This window comes from Bos indicus, chromosome 13 (assembly GCF_029378745.1).
Source record: "Bos indicus isolate NIAB-ARS_2022 breed Sahiwal x Tharparkar chromosome 13, NIAB-ARS_B.indTharparkar_mat_pri_1.0, whole genome shotgun sequence".
Taxonomy (NCBI): Eukaryota; Metazoa; Chordata; class Mammalia; order Artiodactyla; family Bovidae; genus Bos; species Bos indicus.
Genome location: NC_091772.1, coordinates 48,019,813 through 48,045,567, shown reverse-complemented (window position 1 = coordinate 48,045,567; position 25,755 = coordinate 48,019,813). Strand labels below are relative to the sequence as shown.

Sequence of the window (25,755 nt, the reverse complement as noted above, 5' to 3'; positions counted from 1 at the left end):
AGGCTTAGCCTGAAGCTTGATTTTAAAACAGCTTGAATTGCCTTTTCTTCTTTTCTTTCAGTTGCTCAGTTGTGTCTGACCCTTTGGAGACCCCAACAGACCCCAGGTGAAGGCTTACCTGTCCTTCACCATGTCCTGGAGCTTGCTCAAACTCATGTCCATTGAGTCGGTGATGCCACCAATCATCTTCCTCTCTATCGTTCCCTTCTCCTGCCTTCAATCTTTCCCAGCATCAGGGTCTTTTCCAATGAGTCAGTTCTTCACATCAGGTGGCCAAAGTATTGGAGCTTCAGAATCAGTCCTTCCAATGAATATTCAGGATTGATTTCCTTTAGGATTGACTGGTTTGATCTCCTCACAGTCCAAGAGACTCTCAAGAATCTTCTCCAACACTACAGTTCAAAAGCATCAATTCTTCAGCACTTAGCCTTCTTTATGGTCCAACTCTTACATCCATACATGACTACTGGAAAAACCATAGCTTTGACTCTACAGACCTCTGCCGGCAAAGTAATGTCTCTGCTTTTTAATATGCTGTCTAGGATGGTCATAGCTTTTCTTCCAAGGAGGAAGCCTCTTTTAATTTCATGGCTGCAGTCACCATCTGCAATGATTTTGGAGCCCAAGAAAATAAAGTCTGTCACTGTTTCCATTGTTTCCCCATCTATTTGCCATGAAGTGATAGGACTAGATGCTATGATCTTTAGTTTTTGAATGTTGAGTTTTAAGCCAGCTTTTTCATTCTCCTCTTTCACCTTCATCAGGAGGCTCTTTAGTTCCTCTTCACTTTCTGCCGTAAGGATGGTGTCATCTGCATATCTGAGGTTATTGATATTTCTCCCAGCAATCTTGATTCCAGCTTGTGCTTCCAGCCCAGCATTTCAATGATGTATTCTGCATATAAGTTAAATAAGCAGGGTGACAATATACAGCCTTGATATACTCCTTTCCCAATTTGGAATCAGTCTGTTCCATGTCTGGTTCTAACTGTTGCTTCTTGACCTGCATACAAGTTTCTCAGGAGCCAGGTGAGATGGTCTAGTATTCCCATCTCTTTAAGAATTTTCCACAGTTTGTTGTGATCCACACGGTCAAAGGCTTTAACAAAGTCAATGGTGCAGGAGTATATGTTTTTCTGGAATTCTCTTGCTTTTTCTCTGATCCAATGGATCATATTTTGTTAAGTAGCAATTAAGTTACTGGAACAGAGAACCTGACCCCTTCACTGTTAGAAAAGCCATGAGGAGTCACCTTGTTCAACTCTCCTCACTTTCTGGATCAGAACATTTTAGCTACAGCTGGAATAAGAACTGAGGCCCCCACAAACACAGAGAACAGACTTGTGGTTGCCAAAGGAAGGGCTGGTGGGTGAGGGATGGAATGGAAGTCTGCAGTTAGCAGATGCAAACTATTACATACTGGATGGATAACAACAAGGCACAGGGAACTATCAGATCAGATCAGATCAGATCAGTCGCTCAGTCGTGTCCGACTCTTTGCGACCCCATGAATTGCAGCACGCCAGGCTTCCCTGTCCATCACCAACTCCCGGAGTTCACTCAGACTCACGTCCATCGAGTCAGTGATGCCATCCAGCCATCTCATCCTCTGTCGTCCCCAGGGAACTATATTCAATATCTTTTTTTTTTTTGACTGTATTGGGTCTTCATTGCAGCATGCAGGCTTCTCTTGTTGTGGTGCACAGCCTTAGCTGTCCCGTGACATGTGGGATCTTACTTCCCCAACCCGTGATTGAACCCTCGTCCCCTTCATTGGAAGGCAGATTCTTATCCGCTGGACCACCAGGGAAGTCCCTGTACTCAATATCAGGAGATAAACCATTATGGAAAAGAATATTTTGAAATATACATATATATATATTTGTGTGTGTGTGTAACTGAAACATTTTGCTGTACAATAGAAATTAACACAATATTGTAAGCCAACTATTCTTTAATTTTCAGTTCAGTTCAGTTCAGTTGCTCAGTTGTGTCCGACTCTTTGCGACCCCATGAACCACAGCATGCCAGGTCTCCCTGTCTATCACCAACTCCCAGAGTCCACCCAAACCCATGTCCATTGAGTCGGTGATGCCATCCAACCATCTCATCCTCTGTCATCCCCTTCTCCTCCTGCCCTCAATCTTTCCCAGCATCAGTCTTTTCAAATGAGTCAGCTCTTCGCATCAGGTGGCCAAAGGATTAGAGTTTCAGCTTCAAAATCAGTCCTACCAATGAACACCCAGGACTGATCTCCTTTAGGATGGACTGGTTGGATCTCCTTGCAGTCGAAGGGACTCTCAAGAGTCTTCTCCAACACCACAGTTCAAAAGCATCAATTCTTCGGTGCTCGGCTTTCTTTATAGTCCAACTCTCACATCCATATATGAGCTTTTTATTTATTTATTTATTTATTTTATCTCTTTGCATATTTTTAATCATTTTAGGACAATTTTTAACACAAGCATAAAGTTCAGCATTTCAATTTACTATTCAGGATAATTTTCTTCTCCTATTGTTTAGAAATACAAATAACAAAATTTTCAAGGCTTTCTCTACTATGAGCTTTTTAAAATGCTGTCTACGTTGGTCATAACTTTCCTTCCAAGGAGTATTGTCACAAAGAAAAAAGAACTATGACCCCTAGACCTCATCCACATTCTGAGCACCAGGAACCCTGAGATGAGATAACCAGGTGAGGCCATCACACAAGGGACTTATGCTTTTTCAGGAACCTTTGGGAATTATGAGCTTCAAGGTATCATTTAAAGCAATCATTTTAAAGTATTTTTCCCCTCCCAAACTATTTGAAAAACCTAATTTACATGGGAATTTTCAGGAAATTTGTTTCCTATCCAGGCCTAGCTAGTAAGGAACAATTGTGAACAGAAAGGAAAAGCAAATGATTTGGATTTAGGTTGCTACAGCAACATTACTATTTTGAATATAGCTGTTTATTTCAGCAGAGTTAATTTAAACGTGAGTGGCTAATTAAGATGATGCTTGAAACTTTAACCTAAACCTTCACTGTAAGAAAAAGTAAGCACTTTAAAAATGATACTTGAAAGTGTTGCTGAAGACATACTTAGTAAGAAGATCATGCTCCTCTGTTGGAGAAGCAGAAACCGGATCTGTTTTCTTTGAAGAAGGCAGGCCTACTCACAATCTGTCCAAATCTGCAAGTCATTTCCTAATTGTAAGATTTAAAGGGGAACAGAATTCCTATCAAAACCAAGCCAGTTCCACTGTTGACACCACCAGTAAGACTTTCTGAGACTGACAAGGAAAGTCTGATGTTTCTCTACACACAGCAGTATTTGTGTTAGACGCATATTTATGTAAAGGGCTTCCCTGGTGGCTCAGCAGTCAAGAATCCACCTGCAATAAAGGAGACACGAGTTCTATTCCTAGGTTGGGAAGATCCTCTGGAGAAGGAAATGGCAACCCACTCCAGTATTTTTGCCTGGAGAATTCCATGGACAGAGGAACCTGATAAGCTATAGTTGATGGGGTCACAAAGAGTTGGACATGACTAAACAACAACAAATACTTGTGTAAACATATTTCACTCTACATCAAATCAAAGTCAAGTATATCTACGAAGTGACAGACTGAATTGGAAGCAAACGGACCAGACCATATTTGTATATGTAAATATATCACTGAAAGTTCCCTCTTCGAAGTGACCACCTTAGGGGGCAGGGGTAAGCTCTTAATTTAAAAATGTTGATGCTGCTGAGACCATTTTGGAGTTTCTTTAGAAAATGTCTTTATTTACTCTGGAAACTTCTGTATGTCCTTATTAGTGGCAAATCTCCATCCTCAGAGGACAGAATTAGCTTTTTGGAAAATGTCAAGAGGCATTAGGAACAAAAACTGATAAATTGTGTATGTGATCATGCAGGGTAACAGGGCTTGGGTTAAAAAACAAGGTTTATCTCCAAAAGGAAATTACTTTTCTTCTGTTTCACATGCTGGTTCTAAAAGCAGTTCCCACAAGGGAACTTCAAAGTTAGTTCTATGCAATGGAAGGCAGCATGGTTTCAGTGTACATATATTTTCACATCTGCTACCTTAAAGGAGAGACTAATGTGGTTTTAATTTCTGGTTATCGTAAAAAAAAAAAAAAGCTCATAATCATAAATCAGAAATCTGAATGCTTTTGTCCTGACAGACAAGACACTGGTGGACTTTGTATTTAGAAGACTTGAATTTGAATCTTATCGTGGTCACTTACTGGGTATGTGACCATGGGAAATTTACTTAACATCTCTGAATCTCCATGTCCTCATCTGTAAAATGGAAATTAACAGCTCCTGCCTCATAGGACCATTGTAAGAACTAAATAATCTTTCAGTATAAAACCTAGTGTGGGACTTCCCTGATGGTCCAGTGGTTAAGAATTTACTTGCCAAAGAACGGGATATGAATTCAATCCTTGGTCTGGGGAGATTCCACACGCTGTGGGGCTACTAATCTTGTGTGCCACAATTACTGAGCCCAAGAGCCCTAGAGCCTGTGCTCTGCAACAAGAGAAGCCATCACAATGAGAAATCTACACACTGAAAAAGAGTAGACCCCATTTGCTGGAAATAGAGAAAGTCCACGCATAGCAACAAAGACCCAGCACAGCCATAAATAAGCAAATTTTTAAAAAACCTAGTGTGCCATAAGTGTCCAACAAATGTAGACTACTTTATAATTATCACAGTGACAAGAGTAATACCAGCAGCAGAGTTGTTACATGTAAGTATTATGCTATTTGTCATTTAGCATCTAGGGTTATGTTTTATTTTTTGGCCACTCTGTATGTAGAATCTTATTTTCCTGACCACAGATCGAACCCATGCTCCCTGCATTGGACACACAAAGTCTTAATCACTAGACCACCAGCGAAGTCCCAGCATCTAGGATTTTAAAAAGTGAATTGTAAAGGCTGCTATAGGTCTTCTCTGCAGTGATAAATGAATATCATAAGCAAAGTCCAGATGAACAAGCATTCATTTTGGACTAGAAGGAATATCACTTTTATCTACTGCCTTATCCTGGCATCAGGATTAGTGGGATGAATCAGAGTGTACATTGCCCATCTCACAGCAGTAGGACTATGACTACAGAGAGGTCCCAAGTGCATGCTATGCAAAGCAAACACAATCCCATTGTGGGTGGGAACAGCAGGTGCCTTAGTGTGTGGGCATGTCACACATAGAAGCTCAGGCTGCTGGAGCCCTCATCTGTCCCCCAAGGTGCACCAGCCCCAGAGTGTGGGTGGGACTGAAATGACTCAACCTCCAGGGAGCCTCATGGGGGGGTGGTTTTGGAACTAGATGGAGATCAAGTGAAGAATTTCAGGGAAAAGTTTATATTAATAAACACATTGAAGAAAGAAACAGGCTACTTTAAAAAAAAAGAAAAGATTGAGAAACTAGGGAAGAAATGATCTGAGTTCACAGAATGACCCCCGGCTGACTCAGAAATGTAGTGTGACTTAAATTTTAAAAAGGAAGATGAAACTGGGAAATACAGTGAGAACAATTATAAGAGATATTTCTTAATTTGCTTCTCTCTCCTTCCTTCCCCCACTAACAGCTAAATCTAAGAAGGGCAAAGCTTTGAGCCTTCTCTGAAACAAATAATTTCAGAGAACACAGAAAACGCAGCAGAAGTAGGAAAAAAGCCATAAACAAAAATTTTTATATAGTATAATATACAACCTATGCAGAATATGCTTATAAACAGAAGTGAAACCCCCAGAAAGCTGAGGCTGACTGAATGACAGAAAATATGGGATGTGGGGGTTTAGGATGTATTTGTGTAGAAAATGTTTCTAACATGGAAACATGAGCTCGACAAGGACTGCTGCTGTTGCTGCTGCTAAGTCGCTTCAGTCGTGTGCGACTCTGTGCGACCCCATAGACGGCAGCCCAACAGGCTCCACCGTCCCTCGGATTTTCCAGGCAAGAACACTAGAGTGGGTTGCCATTTCCTTCTCCAATGCATGAAAGTGAAGTCACTCAGTTGTGTCCGACTCTTAGCGACCCCATGGACTGCAGCCTACCAGGCTCCTCCATTCATGGGATTTTCCAGGCAAGAGTACTGGAGTGGGGTGCCATTGCCTTCTCCACAACAAGGACTAGGAGGTACAAATATGGAACTGAATTTCCACCTTTACAAGGACATGGCAAATAGTCCCTGTGACCAAACATCTAAAAATGCTGGGTAAAACTTTAAAAAAAAATCTCTTATAACACATGACTGAGTTGGGATAAAATAAAGAAAGTCCTTAGAGACCAAGAGGAAAATAAGAGTGGGTATTCCAAGAGGAAAGTGAGTCCTGAGCTGGCGCCTAGAACCTAGTACATCAGTTTTAATGTCCACACAGCATTCAGAACACAAAGCCTAGATCATAGCAAGATGGGGGCCTGAGAGGAAGCTCACTGCACAAGGCTGAGAGTACTGTAGCTCCACCCTCAGAGAAAAGATGAACTAGGAAAAAAATATGCCTTGAAAAGGGTTGTAGAAACTTCCCTGGTGGTCCAGTAGTTAAGACTCTGAGCTTCCACTGCAGGGGACATGGGTTCAGTCCCCGGTCAGGAAACTAGGATCCCACATGACATGCAGTGAGGCCAAAATAATTTTTTAAATAAAAAATAAAAATAAAGAAAAGGATTACACTTAAAAAAAACTTGTCTGTCTTGGCTTTGTTCTAAGTGGAGAGAAAAAAAGAACCATCTCTCCAGAGATATAACTGTGAGCCAGACCTCACAAATATATGTGGCCTGAGTTGAGACTATTTTGTAGTGAAAATCCTCTAAGCCAGGTATATATTTTAATATGGTTCCAGACTGAAGTATACTCATATGTTTGGAGAAAGCAAATGCAAATCCTTTTAGAAGACTGTACTCTCAACTCCAAAAGAAACGTATATAAAGTTCCATGGAATATGACTTTACAACAAAAACAACACTCAAAAAATACATATTGAAACAAGGCACCTTTATTGACAAGGAATAAACAAAAGAAACAGCACTGGAATGAAACTCATGGAAACAGATTACTGAAATTAGCACAGTAATTTAAAGAAATAAAATAGGGAATAGGCAATTTGACTAAAGAACAAGAGACTGTGAAAAATAAACAGGTAAATTAGAAGTTTAAAAGCTTGGAAAAATGTAAAATTATAATAATATTTATTTATACTTCAGTAGCTGGGTAAAAATAGAAGATTAGACACTGCTGAACAGAGAATTACAAAATGGAAATCAGATTTGAAGATATTAGTCAGAATTTAAGGAAACAATCCCATTCACCATTGCAATGAAAAGAATAAAATACTTAGGAATATATCTACCTAAAGAAACTAAAGACCTATATATAGAAAACTATAAAACACTGGTGAAAGAAATCAAAGAGGACACTAATAGATGGAGAAATATACCATGTTCATGGATCAGAAGAATCAATATAGTGAAAATGAGTATACTACCCAAAGCAATCTATAGATTCAATGCAATCCCTATCAAGCTACCAACAGTATTTTTCACAGAGCTAGAACAAATAATTTCACAATTTGTATGGAAATACAAAAAACCTTGAATAGCCAAAGCAATCTTGAGAAAGAATGGAACTGGAGGAATCAACCTGCCTGACTTCAGGCTCTACTACAAAGCCACAGTCATCAAGACAGTATGGTACTGGCACAAAGACAGAAATATAGATCAATGGAACAAAATAGAAAGCCCAGAGATAAACCCACATGCCTCTGGACACCTTATCTTTGACAAAGGAGGCAAGAATATACAGTGGAGAAAAAACAATCTCTTTAACAAGTGGTGCTAGGAAAACTGGTCAACCACTTGTAAAAGAATGAAACTGGAACACTTTCTAGCACCATACACAAAAATAAACTCAAGATGGATTAAAGATCTAAACGTAAGACCAGAAACTATAAAACTCTTAGAGGAGAACATAGGCAAAACACTCTCTGACATAAATCACAGCAGGATCCTCTATGACCCACCTCCCAGAATATTGGAAATAAAAGCAAAAATAAACAAATGGGACCTAATTAAAATTAAAAGCTTCTGCACAACAAAAGAAACTGTAGGCAAGGTGAAAAGACAGCCTTCAGAATGGGAGAAAATAATAGCAAATGAAGCAACTGACAAACAACTAATCTCAAAAATATACAAGCAACTCCTGCAGCTCAATTTCAGAAAAATAAACAACCCAATCAAAACATGGGCCAAAGAACTAAATTTCTCCAAAGAAGACATACAGATGGCTAACAAACACACGAAAAGATGCTCAACATCACTCATTATCAGAGAAATGCAAATCAAAACCACAATGAGGTATCATCTCACACCAGTCAGAATGGCTGCGATCCAAAAGTCTACAAGCAATAAATGCTGGAGAGGATGTGGAGAAAAGGGAACCCTCTTACACTGTTGGTGGGAATGCAAACTAGCACAGCCACTATGGAGAACAGTGTGGAGATTCCTTAAAAAACTGGAAATAGAACTGCCATACAACCCAGCAATACCACTGCTGGGCATACACACTGAGGAAACCAGAATTGAAAGAGACAATTTCTCTGTGTACCCCAATGTTCATCGCAGCACTGTTTATAATAGCCAGGACATGGAAGCAACCTAGATGTCCATCGGCAGATGAATGGATAAGAAAGCTGTGGTACATATACACAATGGAGTATTACTCAGCCATTAAAAAGAATACATTTGAATCAGTTCAATGAGGTGGATGAAACTGGAGCCGATTATACAGAGTGAAGTAAGCCAGAAAGAAAAACACCAATACAGTATACTAATGCATATATATGGAATTTAGAAAGATGGTAACAATAACCCTGTATGTGAGATAGCAAAAGAGACACAGATGTATAGAACAGTCTTTTGGACTCTGGAAGAGGGAAGGGGGGGGATGATTTGGGAGAATGGCATTGAACATGTATAATATCATATAAGAAATGAATTGCCAGTCCAGGTTTGAAGCAGGATACAGGATACTTGGGGCTGGTGCACTGGGATGACCCAGAAGGATGTATGGGGAGGGAGGTGGGAGGGGGGTTCAGGATTGGGAACATGTGTACACCCATGGCAGATTCATGTTGATATATGGCAAAACCAATACAATATTGTAAAGTAATTAGCCTCTAATTAAAATAAATAAATTTAAATTTAAAAAACGTTTAGCACAGAGAGACAAAGAAATGGAGAAAACAAAACAAAAGAAAATTAAGAGATGTGTAAGTCAAAGTGAGATGTTCTAATTGGAATTTCAGAAAAAGACAATAGAGAGAACATAGGAAAGGCAAGGCACAATGAGTTAATGGGTGAGAATGTCTTAGAACTGATAAAAACATGAATTCTCAAATTTAACAATCACAATATTTTGTAAGCAGGCTAAATAGAAAAGATATTATTCCACTGCTTTCTTGCTTGCATTGCTGCTATTGAGACATCAACAGTCAGCTTAATTATCATTCATTTATAAGCAATCTGTCTTTTCTTTATGGCTGGTTTTAGGATTTTTATTTTTGCCTTTGATAATATATAATCTTGTATTTATTAGGCTCTACATTTTGTTTCCCGAAATTTTCATTCTGTAATGAGTTAATTATGCAAAGTCATTCCACTTCAAAGTTGTTCTAGTTGGTTTCATTAAAAAATGTGGATGCTTTTATTAACAATGTTTCGCAGATGTTATTTTCTCTCTCTTTAATCAACTGTTTTCATGTTTTTCAAAAATTACTACCTTGATCTTCCTAAGTCAGCTCATGCTGCTACTCTAGTGCCCTCAGCATTATAATACTAATTGTACACTGACCTACAGACCAAGCACCCTTTTAGAAAAAAAGGAAAATAATTATTTTTACTGTTTCATGATATTCACTCTCTTTGAAGAGATCATATAAAAGCAGGAATATAGCTTAATTTTAAGAAAGTAAATTTTCAGTACTTCCCTGGTGGTCTAGTGAACGAATTCGCTTGCCAATGCAGGGGACGTGAGTCTGATCCCTGGTCAGGGAACCAACCTGAGGGGCAAGTAAGCCCAGGTGCCACAACTACTGAGCCTGCCAGCACCAACTACTGAGGCCTGTGCACCCCACAGCCTATGCTCTGCAACAACAGAAGCCATTGCAATGAGAAGCCCAAGCACACGCTGCAACTGGAGAGTAGCCTCTGTTCAACCTAACTAGAGAAGCCCTGAGCACAGTGATCATGACCCAGAGCACCCAAAAATAAATACATAAATAATTTTTTTAAATGAAAGTAAACTTACTTTTAGCTAGCCAATGAATTATGCCAACCATAAGAAGATAAACAGAGTCAAATGTTATGACTCACAGGTTATTAGTGGTAACATTTACAGCTTTATTTTTTGTTACCTAAGGTCCTTCTTAAATTTATTCCATTTCACATTAAATGAAATAATTTTCTTCATAAACCTAGGATGGGGTACCAATTTGTAAGTGACAATGAAGAAGGAAAAAGAGGAAAATGACCTCGTTATACTGGTCATTCCAGACAATCACTTTTTTGACCTCTGAGTGGCAAAACCTCAAATGTATTTGAAACTTTATCTCCTTTTAAAAGGAGCCCCACAAATCCCATGCACACAATATATTTTTCATGCACATATCTGTTTTCCTATACCTTGACCTAGGTAGTAGCTAATTGGGTATATATATATATTTTTTTTTTTCCCTTTTTACATATGTAAAATCTACCAAGCTGAAACACAAAAGACTCATGCATTTCACTGTATAGAAATTGTATCTCAATTTGAAAAATATTTACACACACACACACACACTTCCTGTCTTCAATAAGTCTTGAATGTGGCACAGACATTAAGTTTTTTAAAAAAGATTCACAGATGATTCTAATGTTTAACATTTGATGTTTGGTTGGGTTCTGCTGCCCCAAGACACCTAGAATACGTGTTAATTAAAATAGCCACCCAGCAAATAACTGTTTCAATAAACATATGAATGAATGAATGAACCAACAAACTAATAAATATCTATGTTATTCATGGTTGTAGGTATACCATTTATTGAGGTGAGAAAAAGCTCTAAGAATGTCAAAAAGGGGAGGGGGGCATGCCACATGTTTTGGGTTTCCCTGGCGGCTCAGTGGTAAAGAATTCACCTGCAATGCAGGAGATGCAGGTTCGATCCCTTGGTAGGGAAGATTTCCTGAAGGAGGAAACGGCAACCTGCTCCAGTATTCTTGCCAGGAAAATTCCACGGACAAAGGAGCCTGGTGGGCTACAATCCGTGGGGTCACAAAGAGTCAGATATAACTGAGCAACTAAGCATGCTACGTTTTAGGCCCGTTAAATGCCTTATTGCTCCTCATTACAACTCTATAAGGGAAGGTGACTGTTCCTGATCTTTAGTTGCAGCCAACGTAAGTCATTTTGGCTACCTTAAACAGAAAGAGAGGTATAACACAGCTCATGATATTGTTGGGAGAACTGCAGAGACAGACTCTAAGATGAACTTTTAGGAATTACTCCTCAAATCACTCAGCAGAACTGGACAAAGGTGCTGCTGAAACCTAAAACACCAGGAAGCTGCTGCTACAGATGCTGCTCCAAACTCAGTTTTTGCAACAGTTTGGAAGTTCTCAATCAGGAAGCTGCCTGTCGAAGCAGGAAGCTATTACTAAAGCAGCTGGTTTCAGAACCATGCTGCCTCTGCCATTATCCATACCAGCTAGAAATGAAATGAAGGTCCAGACCCCATCTCTCTTCCCACATAATCTAGGTCTGAATTCAGAGGTTTATGGGAATGTATTTGATTAGCAGATCTAACTCCAGAATACTAGCTGAAAGATATAGAAATGGAAACTTCCAACCCTGTGTAAAGCAAGAGATAATGCTAGGAGGAGGCTGGAATAGGCATTAAGTGGGCTAATTAATAGATAATGAAACTGAAGCACAGAGATTAAGAAACTTGGTCAAAGACACACAGCTAGTAAGTGGCAGGGCCAGGATTCAAACACAGGAAGTGGAACCAAAGACCAATAAGGCATGGGAGGAGGAGGAAGAAATGTTGCTCAGCTGTGTCTGACTCTTTGCGGCCCCATGGACTGTAGCCCACCTGGATCCTCTGTCCATAGGTTTCTCCAGGCAAGAATACTGGAGTGGGTAGCCATTCCTTTCTTCAGGGGTTCTTCCTGACTCAGGGTCTCCTGCATTGCAGGCATTCTTTCCAACTGAGCCACCGGGGAAGCCTGAGACTAAAAACCTGAGACTAAAGCTGGTGGTATATTCTCTGTTATCTGATACTTTATTTCCACACATTCTTAGCACAATTCAGGTTGTCAATCTGCCTCTCTGTCTCTCTCTCTCTCCATCTAGTCACCCACCCATCCATTTCTCTCTAAGAGATGATCCAGATGGCAGAATAAAAACATTAAACTGTATCCAATATAAATACATCAATAAGTATGGACTAAGGCTGAGAGGAGTGAGAAGGGTCATTTCCAAATCATAGGGTGGACATGCTGAAAGTTCCCCACAAAGGAGAGTGTGTCAGCTATTTTTTAAAGACTGTAATTCAGAAAATGCTTCATTTGACATGACAAGTTATAAATTACAAATCAGTTTGGGAAGGGTAAATATTTGCTGAAGATTAAGTGCATGGCAAAGGTACATCATTAAATCTGAAGTAATTGAAAAGTTCAGTTTGGTATCATATATGTCCACTCCATCTTTAATGAGCACACAACCTCAACAACCATGAGCCACAGTCTTATCCATCTCCATGGTAAAGAAAGAAATGATAAATGTCTTCAGCATGACTTCCAATAAAGTGAGCCTGAATTAATTATTCTGTGTGCAAGTGCAAATAGATTTGGTTAAACAAATGAGACTACCCACCAAGGACATCAGCGAGATACTGGACTGAATTCACATTAATCAAGCGTACATCAAACTGAATCAGTGACATATGCACAGAAGCAAGGCTGCTTAAAACTTATATTTTAATTCCTAATTTTTATGTTTTTAAAAGTAATATAGGCTCAGAGCTTTTAAAAGTCAGATGAGGCTAAAAGTCTGATAATGAGCAACAATACTTCCTGTCTCCTTCAGCATCCTCCCCATTGCTTAGAGTCTACATTCCTATTTGCTGTTCCTTCTGGTTTTTAAAATCTTTTTATGTCTAATGAACATGATCCTATATGATAACTTATCAGTCTTAAGACACTGTATGTTGACATTAGGCCCCATCACACACATGCCCCTGTGCAGAGACTTACCTTCCCTTGTTCTCTAAATACAATTATGCCCAGTTTTAAAATTAAATCAACATTTAGAGTTTTAAGTTATGATAACTATATAAAGTTGTCACTGCTTTATTGTACAATATTACTATTTCTGTGCTTGTTATTCCTCTTTTACATTTGCTTGCTTTGCTACCCACATTCCCCAAGAGCCTCTCAGTGTAACTTCCACATGTCCACCTGGCAGAACAGCCTCAGGTCCCCAGCCTGCTGAGCACTTGCCTGAGCAGCTCTCTACCCTCAGGCTCCAGGCCTGCTCCATGGCTGCTGACCCAGGTCTCCCCCTTGTTGCTTTCCTAAATTTTTTGTATTATTTCTATGATGATTTCCTCTACCCCACTTCCTGTTTTATTTTTTTGCAGATTTCTTCTGCTCCATCATTATCGCTGTCTTCTGAGTTCTTTGTTTCTTACTTATCTTGGTTTCTACATTTTATGATGGAGGATTTCCACAAATATCTGCTAATCTTTGGCTGTGAGTTCATAATTTAAGGGTGAGGCATTAAAATACTAATTGGAAGCTCTTGCCATGGGTAGGGCTTATAGACTGGTGGACTTCATGAAGCGTGACTGATATTCATTTCGGTTTTCCAGAGATGGATCCACTCATCTCCAAAATGGCCATGAGGATGCTGTTTTAGACGGAAAGGCCCAGACAGTCCTCTCTGAGGAGATGGCATTTAACTGGGGAGCCCTACATGCAATGAGAGAGGAAGTAATGCGAATATCTGGGGCAGATGGGCTTCAGACAGAAGAAACGGCAAGTGCAGAGTCCCTGAAACAGAGGCAGGTTTAATCAGCCAGGATGAGGACCAGACAGGAGGCCCCTGTGGCTACAGCAGGGGAAGTAATGGGAAGACAGAAAGAACGAGGTGCATTTATAGCTTGTGGAAACAATTTTCACATAGACTTTGTCAGAGACATTAAAAAGCCTAATATCAAAATATTTAGTTATAGTTTATAAAAATGAATCTGAATCATTTTTACAGTACTTGACATCAGACAAAAAAAGATCATGGTGACTTGCCTTTGTTTGGTTAATCAGGTAAGCTAACAGATATGTGAAATTATTTATCTCTGTTCAACCTTGTGAAGATTATGAAAAATGAGACTCTATACCTCATAAACACACTAGCAACACTGAATGAGATATAAATCTGTTCACACATCTGAGCTAAATCAAAGGAAGCAGCTCACGTTTTTGAGAAAAATCAAAAGCTTAAAAAAAAAAAACCCCAACCAGTTGCCAAGGCAACAACAAAAAAAAAACTAGACAGAAAATATATTTTCCATCTTAAGCACTATCACATTCAAAAGCTCAGTATCTTCTGGCCCTGCTTTTGAAGTTTTATTTAACCTTCATTCAGTCATTCCTGGAGATGGGGCAAGAATTGAGAATCCACAGAACCTGGGTCTTTGTCAAAGCTGGGTGGTGGCAATGCACTAGTAAAAAGTATTTTAAGGGAGGGGAATAAACCCTCTGGTAAACAGACTAAGGCATAAGAACTACCTTCTTGAAATTATTCTTTGACTTTTCCTGTATGACATGATTTTGCAGAGAACTTCCACTTATGAGCTGGACACCAAATGGTTACTGAGAGACTGGAAGGTCAAATAATGTGCTGGAGAATTTCCAGATCCTTCCCCTTGAACTTGTGCAATTTCAAAGGGTGACTCAGAGCTGACATTAAACACCATCTGTGCTTCTCCACCAGACACCCTGCTAAAAGCCCTGCTGTCCACAAGGCTGCCAAACTCAGTCTTGACTCTCCCCTTGCTGGCTTTCTCTATCCAGAGGCTCCGTTGCTTCTTGGAGTCCCTGTGCTCCATCCTCTATGAAGCCCACACAGGTTCCCAGGCAGAACTGACCCGCCCACGCCACAGCCCCAGGGTCGAGTACACAGCACCCAGTGGTTCTTCCACATCTGCTGAAGGCCTGTGCATAGCTCTTTTCTTATCTGACTGTGGCTCCCTAGAGACAGAGACACTGTCCTAGATATTGTGGTACATGTGCCCCACACAAGCCTGGGGAAAATGGTTTTAGTGAATAAAACAGAATGCATTCATATACTGCTCTAGATTTTAATGCTAAAGAACAATCTCAAAACATCATCAAAACAAGTATTGGGAAGAATCTGGTAAGCTGGTGGTGGGTAGAGGGAGGCAACTGTGTCTGGCTCCAGCTCAGGCCCTGGCCAGCTGTGTGACTAGTTGAACCTCTCTTGTTTTCCAAACTGTGTCTGCAGAAATACCACCCATGTCCAGAGAGAGGGTAGCAAGTGTTCATAAAAAAGGGGCTTGAAGTTCAAGGTGGTGGTGTTAAAAGCATAAGGTAAGTCTTTTTTTTTTTTTTTTAAGGCAAGTCTTTTTACTGTAGACCTTTGTGGAACAGTGTCTGACCTGGAGGATGGAAGGAAGCAGAGCAGGCCAGACACCTGATAAACAATGAGTCTCATTTTCTTTATTGTTGCTCTCCTCATCATCTACATTCTGTAGATTGTTTTCTATAATGACTGTATACTATTTTAGTTAAAAAAAACTATTTTATTAAAAGAATTAGTCAAATTAGAATGTAACCTAATTGGATAATGATTCCTTTTCTAAAGTTACACACAATTAGTTTCACTGTCAATTTTTTTCCCTTAAGTTTGTAAAGTTGTATACAGGATAGGAGAACCACCCATCCTGGGTGAGGGGAAAACACCACCATAAATCTTCCTCCTGGCAGGTGGTTCTGTTCTGGCCTCCAGAGGGCTTGGGCTTGAATAGTAGCTCCCAATCTGCTTTCCCCAAAACTGAGCACCACCTTCCTGACAATGAGGGCATAAACACCACATGTATGAATTCACCCTTAAGCAGATATCTGCATTCCATGGGTCACAAAGATGAAGGGAATCAAATGTAAACACACGTGAAGTTTTGTCTCCTCAGTGCCAAGAATAGCAGGCACATCTTAGGTGAATGGGGTTCCAGGCAAAGAACAGTAGGGCCACTCAGGTCAAGGGTTAGACAAAACAGAAATGATAATGGTGCAAATCCAATCTTTAACCTTTTTCTCTTTTCTGTAACTATTTCCACAAGAACTAACTTTTCTATAATGTTGTGTGTGTGTATGTGTGTATTTCTGTCTCTCTCACACACACACCACAGGACCTATATTAGATGGACTCTGTTCAGGACAACCATTTATAATAACAGGGTGAAGCAGAAGCTTAGAGATGATGCAAATGTCATGAGACCCCCCTAAGCAGAGCTGAGCTGAACAAACCATGTTCCCATTAAGTTATTTTAAAGGTCAAAAGAAACTGTCTGTCAGACTTAGAGGCGTGATTTTTCTTACCAATGAACAATCTCATTTAAATGAGTATAATTTAAATACTTTAAGAATCTAAAAAGAAACTTGGGACAAAACTCAGAGGAATCTGAAGGAAAAAAACTGAAGCAGAAGAGTCTATTTTTAGGACAATTTTAAGAGAAAAAAGAAAGTGTAAAACACTGTATCTTGAGAGTCCCTTGGACAGCAAGGAGATCAAACCAGTCCATCCTAAAGGCAATCAACCCTTAATATTCATTGGAAGGACTGATGCTGAAGCTGAAGCTCCAATACTTTGGCCACCTGATGCAAAGAACTGACTCACTGGAAAAGCCCTGATGCTGGGAAAGACTGAGGGCAGGAGGAGAAGGGGGTGATAGAGAATGAGATGGTTGGATGGCACCATTGACTCAATGGACATAAGTTTGAGCAAACTCTGAGAGAGAGTGAGGGAAAGGGAAGCCTGGTATGCTGCAATCCAGGGGGTTTCAAAGAGTCGGACATGACTGAGAGCACTGTATGGTGCGTACACCCAGGGGAATGACGGGTGGGGAGTGGGAGCTCCAGGTATGGCAGGAGGACAGGCCTGTCAGCCACACAGCACAAGGGAAGGGAAGGCAATGACCAACTGGTTCCAGAAACAAAGAACAGTACAGACTGAGACAAGTGCCTAGAAACCTCAACCTGGAGAAGTAGACCTTCTCTAAGATTCTTGAGCAGAGAACTAGGATTAATGAGATGTTAAGGGCTAAAAGATGTTGAAGTCTAAAAAATCTAAAAGATCTCATCCTGCTTTCAGGATGAGACTGAGAACAATACTATTAAGTATTTTAGTAAGCAGAATAATGCTATCCTGGAAGAACTCTATGTCTTTTCAGTAATTTGGAGTATAATGCACCCACCAGCAATGCTGACCTCAAAAATAAAGCAGTGGATAAGAAGAAGCTTGAGTTAAATATCATGACATACTCTTCTATGGCCCAGCACTTCATCTAAGCTACCCCTTCACACATGGAGAGTAAAGAAAACCAAAACAGAAACACATGCAGCCTCTACTCTATCCAAGAATTCTTTAGAAATGTAGAGTAGTCTCTCCTAGACTTATTTCCATTACTCTTAGGAAATTTTAAAAAAAAAAGGGGGGGAGAGGAGGACAGGAAACTTGAAAGCAATGCATTAGAAGAAAAGCAAAAGAAGATAATATAGCAAAATAGCAAGAGTTTCTTTTTTGTGTTTTTTATATTTTCCATCTTCTACAGTAAACATGTAAACAAGAAAATGTTTAAACAGAGAGATCAAAGGGATTAACGAAATCAAATTGAGACAACTCAAAGGAAGCAACACAACTGCTATCACTTAAAAGCAAATGCTTGCTCTGGCTCAGGCATGGTCTCTGTTCATCTTCCTCTCTCTTCAATGACAACAGTCATTTGTCAAATATTTACTAAGTGTTCTTTTTTTTGGCGGTACACTGAGGCATGTGGGATCTTAGTTCCCCAATCAGGGACGGAACCTGGACCCCCTGCATTGGAAGCACAGTCTTAACCACTAAACAGCCAGGGAATTTCCCTCAAATATTTACTAAATGTGCACCAAATGCCTGACCCTACGTAGAGAAACAAAAGACCCTGGTGGAGCTGTTGTCCTCAACAAACTTGTAGTCAAGAAAGATATTAAAAAAAAAAAAAACCCCAACACCGAGAGCACTATAAAATGCTAAATCACGTTCTTCTGATGACCGCTGTAATCAGAGCTTGTAAGAACAGAGTCAGAGGTGCCATAAAGAATTCACTGAACCAGGACTCCAGACCCAGCTCCTAAAAGAAATGGGGATTTGGATAAATTCCCATGGTTCTCCACAAATGATCACAGCTAAGTTGAAGTGGTTTCAACTTGGTAGCTCAGTGGTTTCTCTGAATGAATGAGACACACATGTATCTGAGAGTGGAACTGCTGGGTTACAGAGTATACAAATGTTCAGTTTTTAGAAATCCTGAAAGTAGGTGTCATAGCATATATGAGAGTGAAGGGCCTGACTCTGGTTTGGCCTGTTCTGAAGATGGTGAGCCCTCAAACCACTCTATTTTCATCTACCTTAAGAATATCATCTTCATAGACATTGCCAACATTTATTTTTTCCTAAAGAAAAGGCTGTTAAAACTAAGAAGGGCAGACGAAATTGCACTGTTGTTAAAGGCAAATTATATTATAAAGGACAAGCTGTCTAGTAAAACAAACTTATAATTACAATTATCTTCAAAATAAATCAAATTATCTGTATAAACCCAACCACTCACTGGTAAATTAATGGAAAAACATGACAATGTTGAGCTTTTAACTGCTTCTATTGCAAAAGCCCCAAATATAAACTTCAGTTATCAGGCAGAAAAGAGGCAATTAGTTTGCAACAGATGTACCACTAAAAACCTGTTACAGTGGAGCCCCAGAGTTATTAATTCCAAAATTTATGAAGTCCATCTGTGCAATTTTTACAGGTTTTCACTTAGACAGTCCTACTTAGATGGTCCCTCCTAACTAATTGCTTTTTATTTTGCTTTTGAGTCTTAAAAAATATTTCCAGTATATATGCTTCATATGAGCTCTATTATCTCAAACTCCAAGTTTAATTTCTTTTCCAGAACATTTTTTTGTTGTTGTTGTTATATTAAACCTTGGGAAAATACCAGATGACAAGATTATTGAGCAATGATAGGACTTAAACAAATTAAGGCTTCCAGGCTGTGTTGCTACTTGTTTCAAAAAATCAGTCTTTTTCAGGTTATCAAACATCACTTGTGACCTTTAAAAAGAACTCCCTGAAGTCATTCATTCGTAAGAAAATCTGGTTAGACTATTACAGTAGTGAATAATGTAAAATGATGCCAATGTTCAATTATAAGACCTGCTAATGATTACTACATATTTTTAGTATTACTGAGTAGGGTTGAAATGGTTCAAATAACAATCAAATATACTTTGCTTGGTACCATCAAATGAAACTACAAACAAACACAATAAGAGAAATGAGAAATAGAATAATTTCAGGGAAATAAATTTCCCCCAGTAATCCCTATGAATATTGAAGGAAAAAATAATTTGTTCTTGGTACAAGATCTGCTCCCATTCAAGTAAAAAGGGTGGTTGCTCTACTGATGGGAGAGTGGGGTCATACGGAAATGACCCCTTAAAGCAGTGAGGAATGACTCGAAGAGTATGGAAAGGAACTTCATGGATACTTCCATGGCACCTAGAATCCCTACTCTGCTGGCCTCCTGAGATTACAACATGCCACAGAGTACTGTGACCAATATGTTTATTCATTCAACAAATATTTGTGAAGGATCAATTATGTACCATACTCTGTCCTACAGCCTGGAGATTCTGTGATGAACGACACAGATAAAGCCCTCATGGAGCTAAAGATATAGCTGCTGCTAAGTCACTTCAATCATGTCCAACTCTGTGCGACCCCACAGACAGTAGCCCACCAGGCTCCCCCATCCCTGGGATTCTCCAGGCAAGAACACTGGAGTGGGTTGCCATTTCCTTCTCCAATGCAGGAAAGTGAAAAGTGAAAGTGAAGTTGCTCAGTCGTGTCCAACTCTTAGTGACCCCATGGACTGCAGCCCACCAGGCAAACAAGGAATAAGTAATTCCACAGATAAATTCTAACAAGTGACATATAGGGTGTCCCAGAGAATATTACAGCAACTAAATCTGGATACCGTAGGGAAATGGGGTTGGAGATGGACTTGGTTATATATGACATAGGAGAGTTAACCAGGTGATAAATATACTAAATCCATTATTCATAACTAATGCCATCTGTATCTAGGTGATATTTATTGCATCTTTCCCTTAGTCATTTCAATATAACTAATTTTTTGAGCACTTTTTTAAAAACTTTTTATTTTGTTTTGGGATATAGCCAATTATACCAATTATACATCTCAGATATGCAGATGACACCACCCTTATGGCAGAAAGTGAAGAGGAACTCAAAAGCCTCTTGATGAAGGTGAAAGAGGAGAGTGAAAAAGTTGGCTTAAAATTCAACATTCAGAAAATGAAGATCATGGCATCTGGTCCCATTATTTCATGGGAAATAGATGGGGAAACAGTGGAAACAGTGTCAGACTTTATTTTTGGGGGCTCCAAAATCACTGCAGATGGTGACTGCAGCCATGAAATTAAAAGACGCTTACTCCTTGGAAGGAAAGTTATGACCAATCTAGATAGCATATTAAAAAGCAGAGACATTACTTTGCCAACAAAGGTCCGTCTAGTCAAGGCTATGGTTTTTCCAGTGGTCATGTATGGATGTGAGAGTTGGACTGTGAAGAAAGCTGAGTGCTGAAGAATTGATGCTTTTGAACTGTGGTGTGGAAAAGTCTCTTGAGAGTCCCTTGGACTGCAAGGAGATCCAACCAGTCCATTCTGAAGAAGATCAGCCCTGGGATTTCTTTGGAAGGAATGATGCTAAAGCTGAAACTCCAGTACTTTGGCCGCCTCATGTGAAGAGTTGACTCACTGGAAAAGACTCTGATGCTGGGAGGGATTGGGGGCAGGAGGAGAAGGGGACAACAGAGGATGAGATGGCTGGATGGCATCACTGACTTGATGGATGTGAGTCTGAGTGAACTCCGGGAGTTGGTGATGGACAGGGAGGCCTGGCGTGCTGCGATTCATGGGGTCGCAAAGAGTCGGACACGACTGAGCGACTGAACTGAACTGATAGCCAGTTAACAATGTTCGGATAGTTTCAGGTGAATAGCGAAGGGACTCAGCCACACATAGACATATATCCATTCTCCCCTAAACTCCCCTCCCATCCAGGCTGCCACATAACATTGAGCAGAGTTCCCTGTGAGCACTTGTTTTTATTTCAACTACTTGGAGGTCCCACAAAGGAATGCAGAGTTGAGCATGGTGCGGTCTCTCTTCGAAGAGTGGAAAATCAAGTCTACAGAGCACGCAGTCCCACAAACAACCCTGCACACCACAACATGAACTGCCCTTGTAATGAGGCTGTAAGGGAATCTAACTGGAGGCAGGGGAAGACTGCAGAGAACAAGCAAGGATATCCGGGCCAGACGCAGTGAAGATGCAGCACTTCTCCAGACCTAGGAGGAGGGAAGAGCACTCCTGAGAAAGCAAATGAGCATGAAAAGTTTAAAAATGGTACACAGGTCATGGCATGTTTTATGGGCAGCCAGCAGACTGGTCAAGTGGCAGGGGAGGGGACCAGAGTGCTGGGTATGAGGGCAGAGACAGGAGGGTTTATGTGTGGAGAGATGGATATGGGCCAGACAACAAGGCACCATGACTCAGGGCCACGTGGGAGCTGCAGAGCAGAGGGACCACGGGCGCTATGCGGACATTTTCCACCCACCCTCTGGTCTAGATGCACTCTTTAGCTGGCTCCATCCTGCTCTGCCTCAGGAGGCTGACCACATGGACTGCACAGATGGGCACTCTTGCCCTCTGCCTTGGGGTTGAGAACCAAAGGGAGGCCTGGCAGGAGACGCAAGGAGGGAGAAAGGTGAAATGGGACCACTTCCCTGGCTCCCTTCCTGGGTGGTTGTCATGGGCTGACCACATCCCTCCTCTAAGCTCACAACTCAGCCCACCTACCACAGCTCTCAGGCCCTGGCCGTGCCTCCCCTGTGGTTTCCTCACCCTTGCTCACAGCTTTAGTAAGCTTTCCTCAGATTATCTGGTTGGGTTGAATTATCTGTTCCTCACCAGGACTTGAACTAGTGCAGTCATGCAGCAAGGAAACTGGAAGGTGACTGAGGAAGGCATCACAGGCAAATGCAGAGAGGGAGAAGCTTGTGGCAGGAGAGGACCATGGAAGGTCATGATGACGGAGAAGAGTCAGGGAGGTGGGATGCCAGACTGGCCATAGACCACAGCACTTACGTGAGCCCTGCCATGTGCCAGGCATGATTCCACAGGCTCTAACAAAGCTCACTTAACTCTTAGAACTTCCTAATAAGGCATGCCAAACTAGTAAGTGGTGAAGCTCGAATTTAAATCCAGGCAAGTCTAGTGCCAGAGTCATGTTCTCAACCGCTGTGCTAGACTGACTGCTCTGCCTGGCAGAAAAGGACACTTCAGAATTCCAGACCCTGGAGAAGGCAAGACAATGGTGGTAAAAACTCTGAGGAAAGCCATCTGGGTAGACTGCTGAAGTAAGGCTACTGAAGAAAATCTTGCAACCCTATGCGAACTCTGCCACAGTGACAATGTAGAATCCTGGGCAGAAATCCTAAAAAAATTAAAAATGACCATGTCCAAATAAATTAGTCAGTTGGAAATTCCCTGGTTGCCTAGTGGTTAGGATCCTGGGCTTTCACTGCCGAGGGCCTAGGTTCAATCCCTGGTTAGGGAACTGAGATCGTGCCAGCCTTGTGATGTGGCCATTAAAAAAAAAAAAACAAAACAGTTTTCTCATAAAACCATAATAATTTTATGTTCTTAAGAAACCTCACATTATCAAAACACATATCACATAGTTATTTCAATACGGAAAAAGGAGAATTATGGTTAGAGTTGATAAGATTAGATACTTTTTCCTGTAGGACCTTCAACAACTGAGAGTTTAGTTATATTTTGTTACCATCTGAAAAGAATAAATGACTTGATCAAACACCAACAGAGAACCAAAAGAGAAATCTGAAAAATAACCTGTGGCCAAGTTCACAACCAATGAAGGCAAAGAAAAGCCCTGCACACCAGCTGGCCTTGGGCCTCTCACACAGCGTGGCTGTGTGCCTTGTGCCCTGCGGGCAGCTGCTTCCTTCCTCCAGCCCAGGGGAGCTTCCAATAGCACTCACATCTCAACCCCTACTGGTCCAGAAAATGAAAACTATGATTTCAACACACTCAGATGAATAATAACCAGTTTGCAGAACAAACTTACACAGTAAGGAAAATATTAGTCAATGATGTTTGTTTAGGGCTTCCCAGGTTGCCCAGTGGTAAAGAATCCATCTACCAATGCAGGAGATGTGGGTTCAATCCCTGAGTCAGGGGATCCCCTGGAAAAGGGAATGGCAACTCACTTCAGTATTCTTGCCTGGGAAATCCCATAGACAGTGGAGCCTGGTGGGCTACAGTTTATGGAGTCGCAAGAGTCGGACACAACTCAGCGCCTAAAACAACAACAACAATTTGTTTGTTTCGAGTCTCCTGCAGCAGATGAGGTCATGAAATCAACCGTGCTCTGCGATGTGTAACAGGGCACATCCCATGACTTCTTTTAAATGGCATCTCACCATCTTAACTCTGCTGCTGCTGCTGCTGCTGCGTCGCTTCAGTCGATCCTTGCTCAAATAACTTCCACAGCAACCACTTTCCTTTCCTAAGGGAGAAAGAGAGGAAGAGAAAATACTCCCTAACCAGACTTTTCATATGCCCGGTGGGTGGCGACATAGTAAGGATGAGTGCAATAACAAGTTCTTAGAAACTTGTTGCAGTCTGCAGCCACACGATGGGGCCTGCAGCCACACGGTGGGTGTCAGACTATAGCTGCTGACTGCACTGATGGGCCTCTCCTTTATTCTGTTCTTCCTGAACATCCTCAGGTGGGGTTCCAGGCACAGGAAAGATGGGGCTGCAGAGAACGATCCGTTTCTGCGGTTGTTTCCTCTACATTAAGGCAGGTTGCCATGACTGTGTGTACACTCAACTTGCAAGAGGAGGCAGTTGGCACATGGCACTGGTTAATCAGGAATGTTCCATACATTCATATTAACAGGAGCCAGGAAAACCTACACTACTGTGAGTATTTATCCTTCAGGTTCAATCTGCTGATTTGTTTTAAAGAAGGACATCCTCTCTTTGGGGTATAATGGGAGATTCCATAAAGGACTTTGACAGGGATGTGCTTTAGTTGATTGTATTGCCAACTATTAAACCTTCCTATTTTCCTGATGCCTCAACACCCCCGAGCACAGACTGCAAGCACCTGCCAGGCAACCAGATGCAAGTGTGACAAGGCTGGTCCCTTCTTGCCCTCCCTTGACTGTGACCAAGTGACATTCAAACACACCAATAAAATCCCTTCACACCTTTCACTTGTGTGGGAACCGTACCTGACCCTTGGTGCTCGTTCGTTCTCAGCCCCGGACCTGCTTGTTGAGTCTGCTCCCTGAGTGCTCCTCCTACATGGCCTCCTGCCCAGCCTGAGGGCCTCTCTCCTCTAGCACTGTGAGTATAATAAACCCTCTCATTTCATACGCATCTCAGAGTGTGGCTGTGTGGACATCATTCTTAAGACCCCACAAGGGCACTGACTCCCCATTTACAATATGCTAGCAATCAGGTGGTTTTGAAAAGGAAGATAAGGCCTCTGATGACCGCAGCAGTTGCGAAAACACACACTTCAATCCACACTGTAGTGGAGATTTCATCATTAAATTCTTCTATAGGTACATATTCCCTTAAAAATCTCAGTTTGGGAAAGAGACCTTTTTTTTAGGCTGGATATGGTCAATTTTGGAGAAGGCAATGGCAACCCACTCCAGTGTTCTTGCTTGGAAAATCCCATGGACGGAGGAGCCTGGTGGGCTGCAGTCCATGGGGTCGCTAAGAGTCGGACACGACTGAGTGACTTCACTTTCTCTTTTCACTTTCTCGCATTGGAGAAGGAAATGGCAACCCACTCCAGTGTTCTTGCCTTGAGAATCCCAGGGAGGGGGAGCCTGGTGGGCTGCCGTCTATGGGGTCACACAGAATCAGACACGACTGAAGAGACTTAGCAGCAGCATGGTCAATTTATGGAGACGGAAATGGCAACCCACTCCAGTATGTTTGCCTGGAAAATCCCATGGACAGAGGAGCCTGGTGGGCTGCAGTCCATGGGGTCACAAAGAGCTGGGCACAACTGAGCGACTTACACACTTGGTCAATTTATATACCAATGTATATAATTTTAAATAAATCTGTTTCTTATGTTTCTGATCTATTTAAAAATATTGAATCCAGATCTCTTTTAATTTCTTTTCAATGACTGGTAATATTTCTCTTTCAGTTACCACTTGTTTTCAACTCACTTGATTCCCTAAGCCCTCTCCTTTTCCACGAAGAGGTTCATTTCACTTAAGCCATGATCATGGGTA

The 25,755-nt window shown here is 41.1% G+C and overlaps 1 protein-coding gene across 6 annotated transcripts in view; it reads right to left on the bottom strand.

Moving 5' to 3' along the window:
• Positions 1 to 25,755, bottom strand: part of SHLD1 (shieldin complex subunit 1) — a 171,402-nt gene that overhangs the window by 17,270 nt on the left and 128,377 nt on the right. Inside the window, exons 3-4 of one of the 6 annotated variants that reach the window (XM_070801149.1) lie at positions 23,911 to 23,996; positions 23,698 to 23,787 (exon numbers count right to left, since the gene is read on the bottom strand). The exons of 4 other annotated variants lie outside the window; for them this stretch is intronic. In XM_070801149.1, the coding sequence (XP_070657250.1) occupies positions 23,746 to 23,787; positions 23,911 to 23,996 (128 nt within the window). In that variant the 3' untranslated portion in view covers positions 23,698 to 23,745. The remainder of the gene's footprint in view (positions 1 to 23,697; positions 23,788 to 23,910; positions 23,997 to 25,755) is intronic. One more of the 6 variants, XM_019973368.2, reaches the window with a different exon arrangement.